Source organism: Tiliqua scincoides, chromosome 1 (genome assembly GCF_035046505.1).
Source record: "Tiliqua scincoides isolate rTilSci1 chromosome 1, rTilSci1.hap2, whole genome shotgun sequence".
Taxonomy (NCBI): Eukaryota; Metazoa; Chordata; class Lepidosauria; order Squamata; family Scincidae; genus Tiliqua; species Tiliqua scincoides.
In genome coordinates, this window is record NC_089821.1 from 147,272,507 (window position 1) to 147,289,711 (window position 17,205).

The following is a 17,205-nucleotide window of genomic DNA, read 5'->3' on the forward strand; positions in this document are numbered from 1 at the left end:
GATTCCAAGGGAATAAGAACGCCCATGACATATTTTATTGAGTCCTATATTTGCATTGACTTGAAAAATGCTCTCCATTAATCAAGATAATTTAGGATTTATTGGGGTTTTCCATATATATATTTACACATATATATTTATAACACCTGAAGATATCTGCATAGTAATATGTTGTTGTTGTCATTGTCATCTTATGGAATTGCCACATAGCAGTAGGCAGTTTTCAATCACAGTACATGCAAAAGTGCCCAGCCCAGAAGCATTTCTTGATTGGCTTACAACAGCATGACACTCTTATGGTTTTTGTGCAGCAACAACCAGAAAGTTGCTCTGGTGCTAAAGCATTCCCCAATAAGCAAAACACAAATGCTCTTCAAGCTAAAACCCACAGAATCTTGTTCCGGGCCCCACTGAACCAGATTTTGACTTGAGGTGAGCTGAAGTGGACAACTGTGGTTTCACATCAGTACACTACCTGGCTGGTATTTTTCAAAATGGCATTATTCCTTGGAGAATGTTTGGGGGGGGTTGGAGGGGGGCACAACCCTTGTGTCCTTGCTCCTAAATATTACTTCATTTCTACAGGAACTGTTGGTACTTTGGAATACAGAACTAGGGATGCAAATGTATGCCCTCTTCCCTGAGAGTAAGCCTCACGGAACACAGTGGGATTTACTTTAGAGTAAGCATGCATACTGGTCTCTCTTATATCATCACCATTGTCATATGCTAGCGGTCCAATCCTATCTTCCCTCCCCCCCTACTGGTGCAGCCACACCAAAAACAGGTGTGCCGTATCCAGCAGGTGCGGGTGCGTGTAGGTCGATGTGTGGATTGGGAGGCTTCAGCAGGAAAAGGGGATTAAAACCCCTTACCCCTGCATAAGCCTGCAATGAGTCTCCTCAGGCCTGCACTAGTGATTTTGCTAGCACAAGTCCAAGTAGAGAAAGGGGGCAAGGAGGTTGCAGGAAAGGTGGACAGGATTCAGTGTGCACCATCACTACCAGATCCACCCTTCCTGCAACCTCCCAACCTCTGTTTTGCATCCCTCCCCCACCCAGTTCCTTCCCTATCCCACCCTCCACCACCCTCTCTTGCCTCTCCTGCTGGCTTACCTGCTCCAGCGGGTGGTGGGCAAGCTTGATGATGTGCATGGGAAGGCTCTGGCCTTCCCACTGGTGTTCCAGCAGCCTGCTACTTAGGGCACTGCTAGAAATAAATTTACAGTGCTTTGTCAGCAGTTGCTGCCTGTGGAACATGCATTCCACTGGTGACTCCAGCCCTTGAGATTGGACTGTTAGTCCATTATCAGAGCAAAACATATATCTTCATCCAAAGCACTTCCCTCATTACATGAATGGGAAAAGGAATCTGGAAAATATAGGCAAAGCTAGCAATTGTGCTGACTAGTCTGAAAAAAGAATACTGCCCCCTGCTCTAGGCAATGGCTTTGGCAGAATGGCTAATTCTCCACCACCCCCCATTCCTCCCAATTTGGTCATTATGCAATAGACTGTTTCCTAGTATGTGGGTTCCTGACCTATAGAAAAAAGTGCTTTTGCTCCAACTCCCTGATTGGGAGTTAGCTATCCCATATGTTTATACTCAGATCTGTCTCGTGGAATTTGGACTTGATTAGCTGTCATTTTGAGATGGAGATGATAAACACCGAGGGTTATCACAATAACCAGTCCCAAGATCAACCCCAGAACAAGAGGAAGAGTTTCTTCTAATTGTTCCCTTTGGTCCACTGGACATTTATGTTCTGCAATATTGAGATATGAGAGAGAGAGAGAGAGAGAGAGAGAGAGAGAGATTAGTTACTGTATTTATTTTAAAACTTTATATCCCAGCTCCCTCTTTTTTTAGAATTGCACAAGTTGGCTAAGCATCAAGAGCAGGGTTTCAAACTCATTTCGTATAGCATTCATGGCACCTGCTGATGGCCGGAAGTGACATCATGAAGCAGGAAGTGACATCACTAAACAGATGCTGACCAGAAATAAGCACAGCTTTCAAGTAGGAACTCATCAGCTGCAAATGACAGAAGAGAAAATACACAAATCTTGATTTTATTTTCAAGATATGAGAGCATGGCTGTCTTTTCAGCAGTGCAGCTTCTGCAGAGGTATCACTTCACAGCTCAGCATCTGAGAGGTATTCTGCAAAATGATGCCCCAACAGAAGTGGCTCTACTGAAAGGGTGGCCCTGGGAGAGCCCAATTACAGTGAGGGCTGGATAAAGAGCTTCTCGGTGCTGCGCCCAGCCCACGGGCCTTACATTTGACACCCCCGATCTAAAGCAATTATAGAAAAAATAGCATAAATTAAAACCCAACCCCAGCATAACTCATCAAGCAGTGAATAAGAGATTCACAAAAAACAACACAGCAGTAGATTCAAAATTCAGTAGAACATAAAGGCGGACAAGCCAAAAGCAGCAATTAAAATGCACCAATAAGAGGAGCAAAACAAAGCCAATCAAACTGTAAACAAAGGAAAAAGTGGCAATTAAAAGCCCACCCCCAAACACGAGCTATGGGTGAATGTAAGCTTTTTTGTGGAAACAGATGATGATGATGATGATGATGATGATGATGATGATGATGATGATGATGATGATGATTCCAAACCTGATGCTGGTTGGCAACCTTCAGTCTCGAAAGACTATGGTATAAGCCTACAGCACCCGGTATTCCCAGGTGGTCTCCCATCCAAGTACTAACCAGGCCTGACCCATGCTATTGAAAATTCATTTTGAGTATTTTGACTTTTCCTCCCCTTGTTCAAGGAGTTTGGGGCAGCATGGTGTTCCTCCCTATATTGCCTCCACAGCCACCCTGTAAGGTCAGTTGAGCTAAGAGAGCACCACTGATGCAGAACTCAGGAACCTTTCATGGCTCAGTAAGAACTTGTACCTGGGTTTCCTCAAGCAGGGCCACAGCTTGGTGCACTACATACACTTGGCACTAAGAGAATCCGAGGCAAAGGAAGACATCAAGGCAGCGTCAAATCCTATGAATATTTGGAAGCTGTGCAAATAACACACCCAGTCTGGACAGATCTGAGATCAAGCACAGGTATCCTGCATCTATGTTGCCTAACAAGTGCCCCAAGTCTTGTTCTGTCCATGTCCTTCTTTGACCAACTTCTCTGCCCCATGACGTGACTGCGTATCACCTTATGCCACATCTAGCAATGGTGGCAGCTGCCAACATAGTAATACTAGTCAGGGCTGCTCCCTTCGTGCAACATCATGAGCCAACTTTGGAAAGACAGGCAGCAGATGGAGGAACATGTGTGAATGGGAATGGAGGGGGGAGTGAGGGTCATTGACTGTGACCATGGCGCACCACTTGTTTTATTTATCTTGTTGAACATTGAAATGTGTTTTTTAAGGAGGCCTAGCCTTAAAGGCAAGCCTTAAAATCAAAAGTGAGGTAATTACTGAGGGCCGTGGCCATTTGAAAATTAGGATTGTGCTGCTTGAGCCATGAGATTTACCACATTTCTGAACTCGGTCAACCTCATCATTGATGCCATTGCCAAAGGTAAGGAGACAGTTGCACTCTTTACCCTTTGTTGCACGGTTTGCTTGCTATGCAATTTACACTTTTCTGTTTGGTTTTGTGACCCAAAAGTCTGGAGAATATGAACCACGGAAGCCAAGCAGTTACAAAACCACAGCACTCTGCTTAGAGAACCAATGCAACCTGACCATTCCCCAAATTTTTTCAGAACCTTCTATTTTTCAGTCCACCACCTTCCTTCCTTCCTTCCTTCTTCCAAAACCTTCCTGCAGTTTTGATTAGATTCTGTTCTTGAATAGAATCATGAAAATAGACAAAGACTGCAGCCTTTCCTGCACTTCTGTGACAGTGCGCATTTATGGAGCATGTAAGGGTTAAGATTGGGCCATAGGCCTCTTTGCCTTCTGGCAAACAATAACAGTAGCAGCTCAGCCAATCACTGTCAAATACCTCACCACTAACAGCACAATAACTTTGTGGAGAAGGAAGGTGTTAGAATGTGACTGCAACTGACACTGTGTCATGAAACATACATGCCTCCCACAGAATGCTAATATAGCTACTTTAACGCAGCAGCATCTTCCCAAAGTCGGTGAGCAATGAGCAATTCGGTAAGTGATTCAATGTAAAGCAATGCACATTGGGGCAAAAGGTCTCCACTTCACATATACCCTGGTGAGGTCTGAACAATGAGTAACCAAAAGAAAAATTCGGGAGTCATGATAGGCAGGTCACTGAGACGACCAGCTCACTGTGTGAGTCATGGAAGCAGCAAAATCCTAGGGATTATTAGGAAAGGAACTAAAAATAGAACACTTCAAGAGTATCATAATTCTTTTGCATACATCCATGGTGTGGCTGCATTTGGAATACTGTGTATACCTCTGGATGCAATGTCTCAAAGAGGGCTGGAAAAGGTGCAGAAAAGGGCAATCAAAATGATCCAGGTATTTGGATCATTTCCCAACAAGGAAAGGCTAAAACACTGGGGCTGGGTTTATTTTTTAAAATGACATGAAAGAGGGATGATAAATATAAAGCCATGAATGGTGTGGAAGAAGTGAAGAGAAAATGTTTTCTCCTTTCATGGTACTGTAGCTCGAACTCACCTGGTGAAATGCTTGGGGAATGGATTTGAACAAATGTAGTCCTTTTTCAGATAATGCATGATTAGCGTGTGGAACTGGCTGCCACAAGATGTAGTGATGGCAACTGGCTTAGATCACTGTTAAAAGAATTTGTCTAATCCCATGGAGGATGATAGAACAATCAAGGGCATGTTAGGTAAATGGAATCTCATTTAGAACCAGATGGAAGCTGAAGAAGGGAGTGCTTTTGCCTTAATGCCCTGCCTCTGAGATTCCCAGGAGTATCTGGTTGACCACTTTTGGAAACAGGAAGGGTGCTGCATTTGCTGGGCCCTTGGCCATGGTCCAGCAGAGCAATTTTGTACATTATTCTTCTGATCTGTGCATATATTTTGGACTCTGGCATTCACATGCCAATCATTATGACATAGCCACAGACATATATACATGCACAAAGCCAAAACATTTCATTAACCTGAAATACTGCATGAGAAAAGAAACAAGCTACAAAAGTTGGACAATCTTCTACCTTCTACTCAACATTTAGCGGAGAACACAAGCAGATGAAACAAAGAGAGCTCTAGAAAGCATGTTGACATGGGCTTCCTTCCATTCAGGAACTGTGCCATTTTGCCAGCACAATAACTAATCACTGTTGTTGTGTTACCAAGTCAACTGCAACGGCCCCAGTGGGCCAAAAAAGGGAGGCAGGATTGCTGGTTCTGTTCAAAGACCTTGTCTCTAATGATAAAGAAAAGCAACCCCACGAAATGACTTTCAGAACAACAGTGGAGTTTGATCAACATTGACCAAGCAGAAGATGGGAAAAGGGTTTGGTAGAGAACTTAGTGGAGACCACTCCAGTCTGTATGAGTCATTGACTGATGCACAGTCAAAGGCAATAAAGAAAAGAAGTGCAACAAATGGTGTGACTTAGAAATTCTGCTTGCAAGCTTAGTGAGGAAAAAAAAAATACCATAAGAAATAAATCCAAATCACTGGTCGCCTTATAATACAGAGTGTGCTTGAGAAACATCTGTGAAACCATTCCAAAATCAGCCATTGAGCAATCTGATGGCAACAAATTGGAGTCAGCACTTGGGCCTCATGAATGGAAATTTGGTCCTAGTGGTATTGTGGGGATAGAAGACACTTCTATCACCCCTTCACTCATAGTACTAAGTCAGTGATACAGGGGGAAATGAGTGGGATCTATACTGAACAGGGTGTTTCCTGAAGGAGCAGGGTTGGCCCACCCATGAGGACTAATGTTAAGTGGCAATTTAGGGGGAGTGTTCAACTGATGAGGGGTACCCTGCACTCTGCACTTGCCTGCCCCAGGCTGCTGCTCACTCAGCTATTTCAATCAGCCCTCCCATCTGATTCTTACTTGGAGAGGGTCAGGGCAGTGGCAGCTTACCTCTTTCTCCAGCAATGCTGGAGGAAGGAAAAAAAAGTTGCCACCCCCACTGCCTCCTCACTCACCGGACTGCTTAGGAAAGCAGCCAAGCAAGCAAGGACAGGCGGAGCACAGAGTGCTCTGGAGCACAATCCAACCCCTTCCCCTTACTTTCCTCTGTGCCATCCTATTTGAAATAAGTAGGATGAGTGGAGCATGCTGGGAGTTCTCTATTTCAAATAGGATGGCACAAAGGAAGAAGATGGCACTAAAGAGTAAGGTAAGGAGACTGGGGGTGGATTCAAATCACCTTGCCCTGCTTTACCCTCCTTGCCCTCTTGACTACTGTCCTAAGCAGCTGAGTGGATGAGGAGGCCGTGGTGAAGGCAGCTCTTTTTCCATTCTGGAGGAAGGGGTAAAAAGGTTCCACTGCCCAGGAGTGCAAGGTGGTGGCGGCAACACTCTCTGGTGCTGTTTTAGGGAGCAGCCAAACTTCCACCAGGCTGTGAAGGAGGGCTAATGCAGACTCAGCTCACCTGTCAACCCCACAAGCCACATGAGAACTGTGTTGACTGTTGCTAGTCCAAAGGTGCCAAAGGGTACCAGTCCCATCAAAACAGACTAAGGCAGGGAACGGTACAACAGATTACAAAAAGGCATGCCATCATCTCAGCCTCCTCCGCTCTGTTTACTAATGCTCCTTTGTTCCACTTCAGAGCTATGGTGGATACTTGCAAAATTCCCCCAGCCTAAATTACTCTCAAGGTTTGGGAGTTCTCAGTTACCTGACAGTTAGGTACCTCAGTACTTAGTAACAGTACCTCAGTTCAACTGCAACAATGCCATTATTCTACCGTTATTCTAGTCATGTAAGTATAGTTTCCCCAGTTCTCAGATTGCATCAATAGTACAGATTATTGATGTGCATTGATGCAATTTAATCCAGTGAGCATGGATTAAATTACAGTGCAAAGGGAATTCTGATGTGACTGTGCAAAGGGAATTCTGATCACATCCAGATTTTGTTTTTTATCTTGCAATGTGACGTCAGCATTGGTTTACTCCAGGGGTCTCTAAGCCCCGGCCTGGGGGCCAGATGCAGCCCGCAGCAAGCCTCTTTCCAGCCTGTGGCCAACTTCTTGTCCCCTGAAAGCCTCTGGCCCACTCAACTGAACATGACCAGAACTGTGCTCTGATGGTGTCTGGAGGGCATTCTGAGGGCCAGAGAGGTTGAATGAATGAACCAGTTCTTTCATTTATTCACTCATCTAAGTTCCATCTCTAATTTATTTATTTAAATTTTATATTTAAATTTTTTTCCCAGCCCTCCACACCACGCCAGATATTTGATGCGTGGCCCTCTGGCCAAAAAATTGCTCCACCCCACTGGTTTTTTGGCTATAACTTTTGACAGAATAGACATATTTCAGCATGGTTTGTTTCAGTACATTTTGTATGAAATTGCACATCAAATGATATATAACATGATGGTATTATTCAGAAATACCAAGATTTAAAAAATTTTGGCCAGTAGTGATGTCACCTGGTGTGGCCTGCACTTCCCCCCGCACCCTCCTACTGATGTCACCAGGGGCAGAGTGAATCCCAGTATTCATAGCAGAAAGAAATGGGGAAATTCCACTTTTCTCTGGATGAATGAAAGGTGTGACCTGGATGAAACTTTAGTATAAGATGTTCAAAGAAACACATTATCAGTGCTCTTTTTTAAAAGTCTGCACTATGTTCCCTGTTCAATGCCAACTTTCCATAGAACAATGTTTTACAAGAAATATTATTTTTACTTCCCAAAATTTGCCCTAAAGCTTACCAGCCCCATGAGACCCTTACCTTCACTGAAGACAAAATCAGAGCTGATGTCAAATGGCTGAAGACGGACTTCAGACAACAAGAAAACAACAGATTTCTGATGGTCGCTGGAGGACAAAGTGATAGTCTGCTGAGCTTGGCATTCATAGGACTTGCCCGCTGGGGTGACTAAGGCTGAAAGATGACGTGTGGTGAATGTGTGCTTCCCAGCTGTTAAGAGAATAGAAATGTCCATGGATGAGTACCATCCCCGTTGCTTAGAATCTATACCCTGCTCCTAGTATTTTGAGGCACTAATTGTACAGCTTTATCCTACCAACTTTAATGCCCTGAGAATTCCCAAAGGATTTTGTGTGGGCACTATAGAAATCGGGTGATGGTCAGAATCACTGTGCCAGTCCTGATGCTACTCCTATCAGGGGGAGAGAAGGCAACAATCAGACTCTCCTTTCATCTGGTCTATGATATAGTCCAGGGGTGCCCAAACCCCAGCTCTGGGGCCACTTGCAGCCCTCAAGGTCTCTCAATGCAGCCCTCAGGGAGCCCCCAGTCTCCAATGAGCCTCTGGCCCTCTGGAGATTTGTTGAGCCTACACTGGCCCAACGCAACTGCTCTCAGCAAGAGGGCGACTGTTTGACCTCTCTCGTGAGCTGTGGGATGATGGCTCTGTCCAGTGCTTACTGTTTCATGTCTGTGATGCAGTAGCAGCAGCAAAGGAAAGGCCAGCCTTGCTTTGAGCAAGGCCTTTTATAGTCCTTGAGCTATTGCAAGACCTTCATTCATTCATATAAGTTCATCTTTAATATATTCATTTATGTAAACTTATGTAAATTTATTCAAATTTTAAATGTAAATTCATTCTTTTTCTTCCCTGGCCCTCGACACAGTGTCAGAGAGACGATGTGGCCCTCCTGCCAAAAACTTTGGACACCCCTGATATAGTAGAAACTATGACTCTGTGTTAATCACACCCAGAGAGATTACACCTTGTAAAAAGTTGAAGGACAAAATACCTGAACACTTGTTGTGAACTTACTAAAGCAGAAAGGTCAGGTAGAAGTTCAATAAATAGAGTGAATGAATGAAACACAAAGGGGTTGGCACAGTCGAACCATGGGCACCACCTTGACATGTGAAGAGGTTCCACTGGACAGAATATTGCCCCCTCCGTAGCTTGCTTTCTTTGACCAAACACAGGGGAGAGGATTAGATGAGATGCGAGGTATGCACAGGCCACGCACTCCCTATAATGGCATGGTATGGTGACTGTGCAAATTAAAGAAAACAGAGGTAAAACAGTACCCTGTTGCGCCCAGGGGGATTCCTTTTCATGTGCATGTTGTGCCCATAGTAAGACTAGATGGATCCAATAGAGTTTGGAGTATTTCCTCAGTATTGCTGTCAAAAAGGTATAGAGTCAAAGACAAAAGGAGTTTAGCCACTATCTTCAGCCAAAGTTGGATTGTGCCCTACCAATTCTTGTTGGCTGGAGTGACCTGACTGGAATCTGCCAATCATTTTTAGAGCAGAATAAAAATGCTGGCAGGAGCTTAACTTATCTCCATCCAGTTAGCAGTGTAGTTTCATGTATTGTTTGTACATACTAGAAACCAAACCATATAGCTCAGTATTCTCAGTGTTTCTCAAACTGTGGGTCAGGACCCACTTGGTGGGTCACGAGCGAATTTCAGGCGGATCCCCATTCATTTCAATATTTTAGTTTTAATATATTAGATTTGATGCTTGATGGTCATGACATCACTTCCTGTGGGTCCTTTCAGATTCTCATTCTAAAAAGTGGGTCTCGGTGCTAAATCTGTGAGAACCACTTGTCTATGCCATTGGCTCTGCAGTGTCTCAAGCAAGGGTCTTTCCTAGCCCTACCTGGAGATACAGAATTGAACTCAGAACCTTTTGCGTGCAAACTGTGTGGTCCACCAGTGAGCTATGGCTATGCCCCCTCCCCAAGTGAGAGCAAGACCCAAGGCTCTCTTGGTTTTCTGCAGGCCCAATCCTATCCAACTTTCCAGAGCTGATGCAGCCATACCAACAGGGAGTGCACTGCATCCTGCAATATGGGAGCAGTCAGAGAGACCTCCTCAAGGTAAGGGAACATTTGTCCCCTTACCTCAAGGCTAAATTGTGACGGCATCAGTCCTGGAATGTTGGTTAGGATTGGGCCTTGCATTTCAGGAAAAGGCAATGCATATTTCTAAGAAACTTTCGGTGCAGGATCAAATCCTGTTTTTAATGATAATGATGATGATATATTTCCTATACTACATTTTAAAAATCGGAAAAATATTCACACATTGAATGCCAACACTTAGAGGAATTGGGAACAAGAAACTTGTGCTTCCCCCAGTGCCGCCACCCCCACCCCATCACATTTATAAACAGTAAGGATTGTGCCTAATCAAAAATGCAGAATATTCAATATCTGACATTGTGACCTTTTAGAATTCTTGTATTCCTCATTATCCAAAATGAACTATATTGCTGCATTCTCAATGTGACTCAAGGATTATTATATAGTTGTTTTGTCATCTGACTCGGGGCAGGATTTTTGCCTCATCTACCCTATGCAGCAGGCAAGGCTTGGAAGAGAGATGGCGACTTAACCAAGGACACAAAGCGACCTGGGATTCTCCCATGTAGATCCAACACTCTCACCACTTCGAATGTTCTGGCTCTCATCTCAAAACCATCATAGCAAACAATGCTAAAAATGAATATGAAGAAATCATGAGAGCTGACATAAAAACAGGATAAAACTCAACATTTTCCTTCATTCTGAGCAAGAACAACATTGCCCTTGAGATCTGCAGGATTGCTCAGGTGATTAAAGTATTCGCAAATGTTAATGTTAATAAGTAGGGCTGCAGTCAAGGAAAAAAAAATATCCATGCGGTTTCCATTGAATAAATGGCAAGTGCTTCTCTATGCTCCTATGTCCCAATGAAGCATTTTTTCTGGACTGAAGCATAAGTCTTTAATCATTACAAAAAAAAATAAGGCATGTATTTTGGAAAAATAAGCTGTGGGTCCTACACAACTAAGATATGGTTACATATGACAACAAAACATATTGAAACATGCGCATAGAGTGGTGCATTTCAAACCATACTGAAAATACATGCTTATTTTTTCCATCTATAGCTTATTTTAAAATGCTTATTTTAAAAAAAATTTAAATGGATTTTTCTGCAATATACCCTTACAATAGAAATAACTCAGGGTGAAGCTTCAACTATCCAGACATTAGATGGGTGCAATTTATAACCACTGAATGCGACTTTTGCATGCTTCAATGCAACAAAACAAAAAAAGAATAACTGACAGTCTCTCAGTACATACTGCAGATACACACAGCAGTAAATATAGGCATTAGGAAAATATCTTTCTTTTTTTTTAAGCAAGAGGAAAATTCAAGGTAATGATTGATAATAATAATCTCTACTGTGGTTTTAAAAATCACACACACACAAGTTGAATTTCATCACATGTGCCAGCGAAACATATACAGGTATTCACATTTGTAAAGTATTTAAATAGCATCAGTTTTTAGCATCTTATCACTGCCATTTCAATGAAGAGAAATTGAGACTCCTACATTAATTTTACAATGCCTATTATATAAAAGCAAAATATCAACACCACAATCAAACAAAAGGAAAATGGAAACTTACTGAGGTTTGGTACAGACCAACCCCAGCACAAATTATCTTGAATGAAGTCCTCCCATGATACAGAGGGGCTTAATCTGCATAGGACAACAACTTGATAGACAATCCTATGCAAGTTTATTCAGCAGAAAGCTTCAAGATAACTGGAATTTATTCCTGTGGATATATGTATAGGATTTCAACTTGAGTCACATTTTGTTGAATAAAACTGTAATATGGACTTGGGAGCCCAAGGGCTGCATTCAAAAGTCACATGCCTTATATGCACCCTTATACAAAACTTGGTTATTTATAAATCAAGAGTTTGCAAAACAAAAATTAAGGGTACAAGGTTAAATCCATTTACAGTCCATGCCTGGGTGTCTATTCAGAAGCAAGTCCCATTATAGTCAATAGGGCTTACTCCCAGGTAAGTGTGGATAGCATTGCAGCCTTGGGCAGCAGTGTAATAAAGGTTTCAGTTGAGTAATCAGTGGGGACCAATTTTATTTTGTGGGTCTTGGAGTTTAGGGTGTATGCTTAATTCCGTATGCTATTTTAGTCCTAAACTACTGTAATAGAGAAGAAAAAAATGGGGGGGGGGACTTTCCTTCTCACAATGGCAAGCTTTATTGATAAGCAATCCTGCCCATTTCCTTTCAGTCCTGCTCCTCCGATGGAACTTTGACCATATTTAAATGTCATAAATTGACATCCCTTTTAAAGACCATGCATCCAAAACCTATATGGCCCTGCCATCTGCATATATGGGATGCGACCCAATTCTAAACTGATTTACTTAGAAGTCAGTCAACATCCTCTACTCAATTCAGTGGGGCTTATTCCCCTGGAAGACTCCTAGGATTCTGAAGCTGCTAAGAGAGAATTTATTAATTCTTAATAAGAGAGAGGCCAACGATAGCCTTATATTGTCGAATTGGTCACTAGAAAGAAAGAAAGAAAGAAAGAAAGAAAGAAAGAAAGAAAGAAAGAAAGAAAGAAAGAAGAAAGAAAGAAAGAAAGAAAGAAAGAAAGAAAGAAAGAAAGAAAGAAAGAAAGAAAGAAAGAAAGAAAGAAAGAAAGAAAGAATTTTCTCTAGGATGGAGAAGAGTATTATACCCGGAGGTTTGGTTGAGGGGGAGAAAGGTTCAGGTCTTAATCAGGAAACGCATTGAAAACATCCCCAAGAAAGGAGGCGCTCAGCTGAAGGAGAGATGCAGGGGTGCCACTTTTCCGCAGTGCGGGCTTCAGGGCTAGGGGTGGGTGGAGAGATCTGGTGCAAGGAAGATTGGACAAATCCAAAGAGGCGGTTCTCTTTGTCAACCATAGACAGGAGCGATGGGGGTGGGTGGGGGGTCAGAAGTCTAAGAAGAATGAATGAATGAATCTAGGAAAGAATGAATGGGGGTCTTTTTGTCCTGGCTTGAAGTGTAGTACTATAGTATAGGACTTGGGCACAGCTAAACCGCGCCTGAGTCTGCTTTCTACTCTGACCCTTCAGGCCTCTGCTTTCCTTTTCAGCTTAGATCGTGGGTCCAGCCTGGCTTTCTCAACCCAAACGCACGCCGACCCCTCGATCTCCCACCCCACACCTCTTGGCCCCGTTCCCCGCTGCAAAGGCCCTCTCCCCAGCCCAGCACTCACGGTTGACGGCGTCTTTGAAGTAGGTGCGCTCCGAGCTGTCATAAACGAACTGGACTTTGTTCATCTTCCACCAAGCCTCCGGTCCCGCGCTCGTGTTGCGACCCTCCTGCGGGGTGGGGAGAGAGTGGCGGAGGGAAAGAAAAGGCAGCTGTTTAAGAAAGGGCTGGGAAGTCTCTCCCACTCCGAATTTGGCTAGGCCAGAACTTTGGCTAGGCTAACTTATCTTCCCTATGCTCCTCTTTCCAGGGAATTAAGGCTGAAATCCTATCCACACTTACCTGGTAGTAAGCCCCATTGACTACACGAGGACTTACTTCTGAGTAGACGTGCATTGGATTAGGCCCTAAACAGGCCTGAAACTGACATGGATTTAATGAAATTGACAAGGATTTTTAACACCCTACATAATGCCATTTTGCTTGATCCAGGATCGCATCTCTCTCTCTCTCTCTCTCTCTCTCTCTCTCTCTCTCTCTCTCTCTCATCCCCCCCCTCATCCCCCCCCCATTTCATTCTTCCTTGCTAGCTCTTAGTTTTTCCTGAGCCCTGGGCAGGGAGCCTGAGGTCGTCATTTACCTTGACAAAGTAAAGTCGGAGGGTGTAAGCTTTATCTATCCAGGAAATCTGGAGCTCTGATTCATTGCTGCCGCACTTGCCTTGCTCTTCCGCTCCCCGAGAAAGCGGGATATAGGCTTGCTCCGTGATCATCTGAATGCACACAAGAGCGCAAAAGGTTCAGGACCCGATCCCAAAGAGTAACAAAAACAATAAAATAAAATGGAGGGTATTAAAGGAGGTTGAAATGCTTTCATGAGGAATATCAGGGGGGATGTGGTGAAGCCCCCCCCCAATCCCTTTTTCCTACACTGTATTTCAGCAGCCAGAAAACTAGCAGCCCACCACAGGTAGAGTGACTACAGCAATGTGTGGGATCCCAGCATTTCAGCGCAACGCATTGGAAAGAAATGAGATTTTACAGCACAGCCCAAGGTATAATTACCCACAATAGACTCCCCCTTCCCAGCCCCAGGGAATCGAGATAAGTAATTATATAGCATCGAATCTCTTTTTCACACTCACGAGGAGACAACAAAAAACAAAAAAACAGCCCGCCCAACTTCATGCACAGATATAAGAATCAAAACGAAACACACTTTATGCCCCGCAAGAAACGCAACTAGCATTTCTTTGGAGAAAAGGACTGCTAAAAAGAGGGGTGTGTGTGTGTGCGTGAATGCTCCCTATACCGGATCGTCTCACTCCAGCTTTGCTTAACTCTTCGCAAAAGAGACGAAGATTTGCCTTGTTTCAAAGGGGGGGAGGAGTGTGGTGGTTTTATTGCCTTAGCAACATGCATAGTTGGGATCACGATACTCTCTCTCTCTCTCTCTCTCTCTCACACACACACACACACACACACACACACACACACACACACACACACACACACACAGAGCACTGTAGCCAACAAAAATTCCTATATAAAACAGAAGAGATGTGAAACTTGGATCTTCCCATAAGTTATAAAAATATGCGGGAGGGGGGGAGGGAGAGAGAGAGAGAAGTTCTTACATCCACATAATTGCTGGCCCACACGTCGTAAGGGACGATGAACTTGGCTGCAAATTCCGCCATGAGACAAGTGGTGCCGTTTTCGCGAACGACAAAGATGGCCTTCTCGGGGTTCGGAGAGAGCCCTGAGAGGTTTTCCGCTTCTTGCTCGGCCACGTTGCCGGTGAGTGCATCTGCGGGGAAAGAAAAAGGCGTCGAGGGAGGAGGATCGCCCGCTCCAGTGGCATGGCTCAGCCGAGGAGTTAGACTTCAAGGACTTCTCTCCACGGGGAAGGCTCCTGGCTGGTGTAAGCATGAAGTTACCCGCCTCCCCTGCATGGAAACCCCGGTCCGGCTAACCTAGCGATTCGGGGTGGGGAATCCACGTTGATTGACCCTCCTGCAAATCAAAGGGGGGGAAGCATTCATGGCTCTTTCCCCGCTTCCCATATGATTCTCCTCAAAGCAGCATAAGCTTAGCTGAAGAAGGTGTGCGTAACCGAGGAGAGACTCAAGCCCCGCTTGCTAGGGGGTCCTTTGCAGGGAAATCTAGGCTGGGACGGGGGAGGGGATACTCACAGAAAAAAAGCAGCAGCAGCAGCCCGAGTTTCTGGCCCCGTGTGGGGGTCCCGCACCTTCTCAGATCCATGCTTCCCAAGCGGAGCCCGCGAGCAGGCAGCGAGAGGTGGGGTTGCTCCTGGTGGGCTTTCCTGGGAAGCTCCCGCTGCTCCTGTAGCGCGGCGGCGAATGCGCTCAGATCATCGCAAGAGGCTCCAGTCACAGAACGGCGCGGAGGCGGGGTATGCGTGGAAGGCCGGCGGGAGCTGTCCAAGGAAACTGGTGCTGAAGTGCCGCCGTGGTACCAAACGCGCTCCGGGTTCCAAGTGGCGGAGAGCGAGGTTGGAAGGAGCTGTCCAGAGTAGCCGCGCTGTAGCCAGTGGCTGCTGGCCACTCAGAGTTGAACCACAGATTCCGCTGAAACCCCTCCAGAAGACTACGGGTGTCCCATGTCTTGTCCTCCACCCTCACATCGCTGTCTTCAGTGGGCAACCCAGTCTCAAGTTCCAGAGCGAGTCCTTCTCCTTCACATCCTTCCTATGGAGGACTCTTCTTCTATTGAACTGATCTTTGCAGTTGTAAAGCAGTTTCCCCTTCCAAGGTCTTGCCTTAGTGGGAACCCTTCAACGAACCATTAAAATGCAGCTTCTGGTTTCCTGGGGTTGGAAATTGCCAGCTGACATTGGGAGATTCAAGATACGCCTCCATACAGCGTTTGGGGCATCAGTGAACCCTGTTAATGATAGGCAAAAAGGACAATAGCTTTGAAGCCTTCAAGGTTTCTTGTACTCAGGAAGCTGCTGGTGTATCATCCTTGAGTTTTTTTTGTTTTTTTTAGGTTAATGGGCTTGATTAAGTTAGCTGCTTAATATCTGGTAGTGCAGAAGGTGGATAATAGGAAACAAGAAAAGGCTGAAGGGTATAACAAGAGTGTAGTGGGGGGAATGTGCTGAAGTAATAAAATGCACACTCAACTGAAGTTAAAGAGACTCAAGCCCACCCACCCACAAATAATCCTTCACAGAGTTCGGCAAGAGTAGGAATGCCTCCTTAAACTCAACTTCTCAAACCAAATTACACAGATAACAAAATTAATGAGACAAAGAGCCCAATCCTATGAATGTCTATTCAGAGGTAAGCCTCACTATAGTTAAAGGGACTTACTTCCAGATAAGTGAGGATAGGATTGCAGCCAAAATCATCAGTAAATAGGGTTTATAGAGTTAATTCAAGTCCGCAGTTGTCATGCCACATTACAAAATCATACACTACACCAGTTTTTCGCAAACTGTGGGTTGGAACCCACTAGGTGGGGTCACGAGCCAATTTCAGGTGGGTCCCCATTCATTTCAATATTTTATTTTTAATATATTAGACTTGATGCTACCATGGTATGTGACTGAGTTTCAGGACATGTTACAGATCTGTACTTTCAACAGACTATATATATATGCTTTTAACAATGCTAGTAAATGGTACTTACTCCTGGCTAAGTGTAGGTAGGATTGCAGCCTAGGATTGTGAAAATTTTTTCTACTTGTTGATGTTACTTCTGGTCATGACATCACTTCCGGTGGGTCCCAACAGATTCCCATTCTAAAAAGTGGGTCCCGGTGCTAAATGTGTGAGAACCACTGCACTACACCATGGATGTATTTGTAACCATTCAAAACTAATGGGCGGTGTATTCTTTCTTTAAACAGGTGGTAGATTGCATAATAATAGTCACCGAGTGAGCCATTTTATGTGTACAAATGTGCTGCACAGATTACCAGCCACCACCTTGTGATTCATTTTCCAGTCACCTCAAAACATGGAGCATGAGGACTGATCAGCATGGTGAGCTAGATCACACAAGGAGACTTGCTCTGTAGAGCGGCAGACAGGTACAGTCAGTTTTATCAGCCATCACTTGATGGCCACATCATGAAATGCGGTTAAAA

At 44.4% G+C, this 17,205-nt stretch overlaps 1 protein-coding gene across 1 annotated transcript; it reads right to left on the reverse strand.

Moving 5' to 3' along the window:
• Window positions 1–1,586: 1,586 nt before the first annotated feature.
• LAMP5 (lysosomal associated membrane protein family member 5) lies at window positions 1,587–15,353 on the reverse strand. Its single transcript, XM_066610856.1, has 6 exons — window positions 15,284–15,353; window positions 14,726–14,898; window positions 13,730–13,861; window positions 13,154–13,259; window positions 7,866–8,054; window positions 1,587–1,765 (listed from the first exon to the last, which is right to left on the reverse strand). Exons 1-6 carry the CDS (start codon window positions 15,351–15,353, stop codon window positions 1,587–1,589), a joined length of 849 nt encoding a protein of 282 aa, XP_066466953.1.
• Window positions 15,354–17,205: the final 1,852 nt, after the last annotated feature.

Bases quoted from the DNA above. Each gene is read 5' to 3' on its own strand.
- LAMP5 (XM_066610856.1), bottom strand. From the start codon at position 15,353: ATGGATCTGAGAAGGTGCGGGACCCCCACACGGGGCCAGAAACTCGGG. The intron at 14,899-15,283 runs GTGAGTATCCCC...CTTTCCCCGCAG, and splicing joins GCTGCTGCTGCTTTTTTTCT to ATGCACTCACCGGCAACGTG. The intron at 8,055-13,153 runs GTGAGTGCTGGG...TTCTCTTAACAG, and splicing joins CTTCAAAGACGCCGTCAACC to CTGGGAAGCACACATTCACC.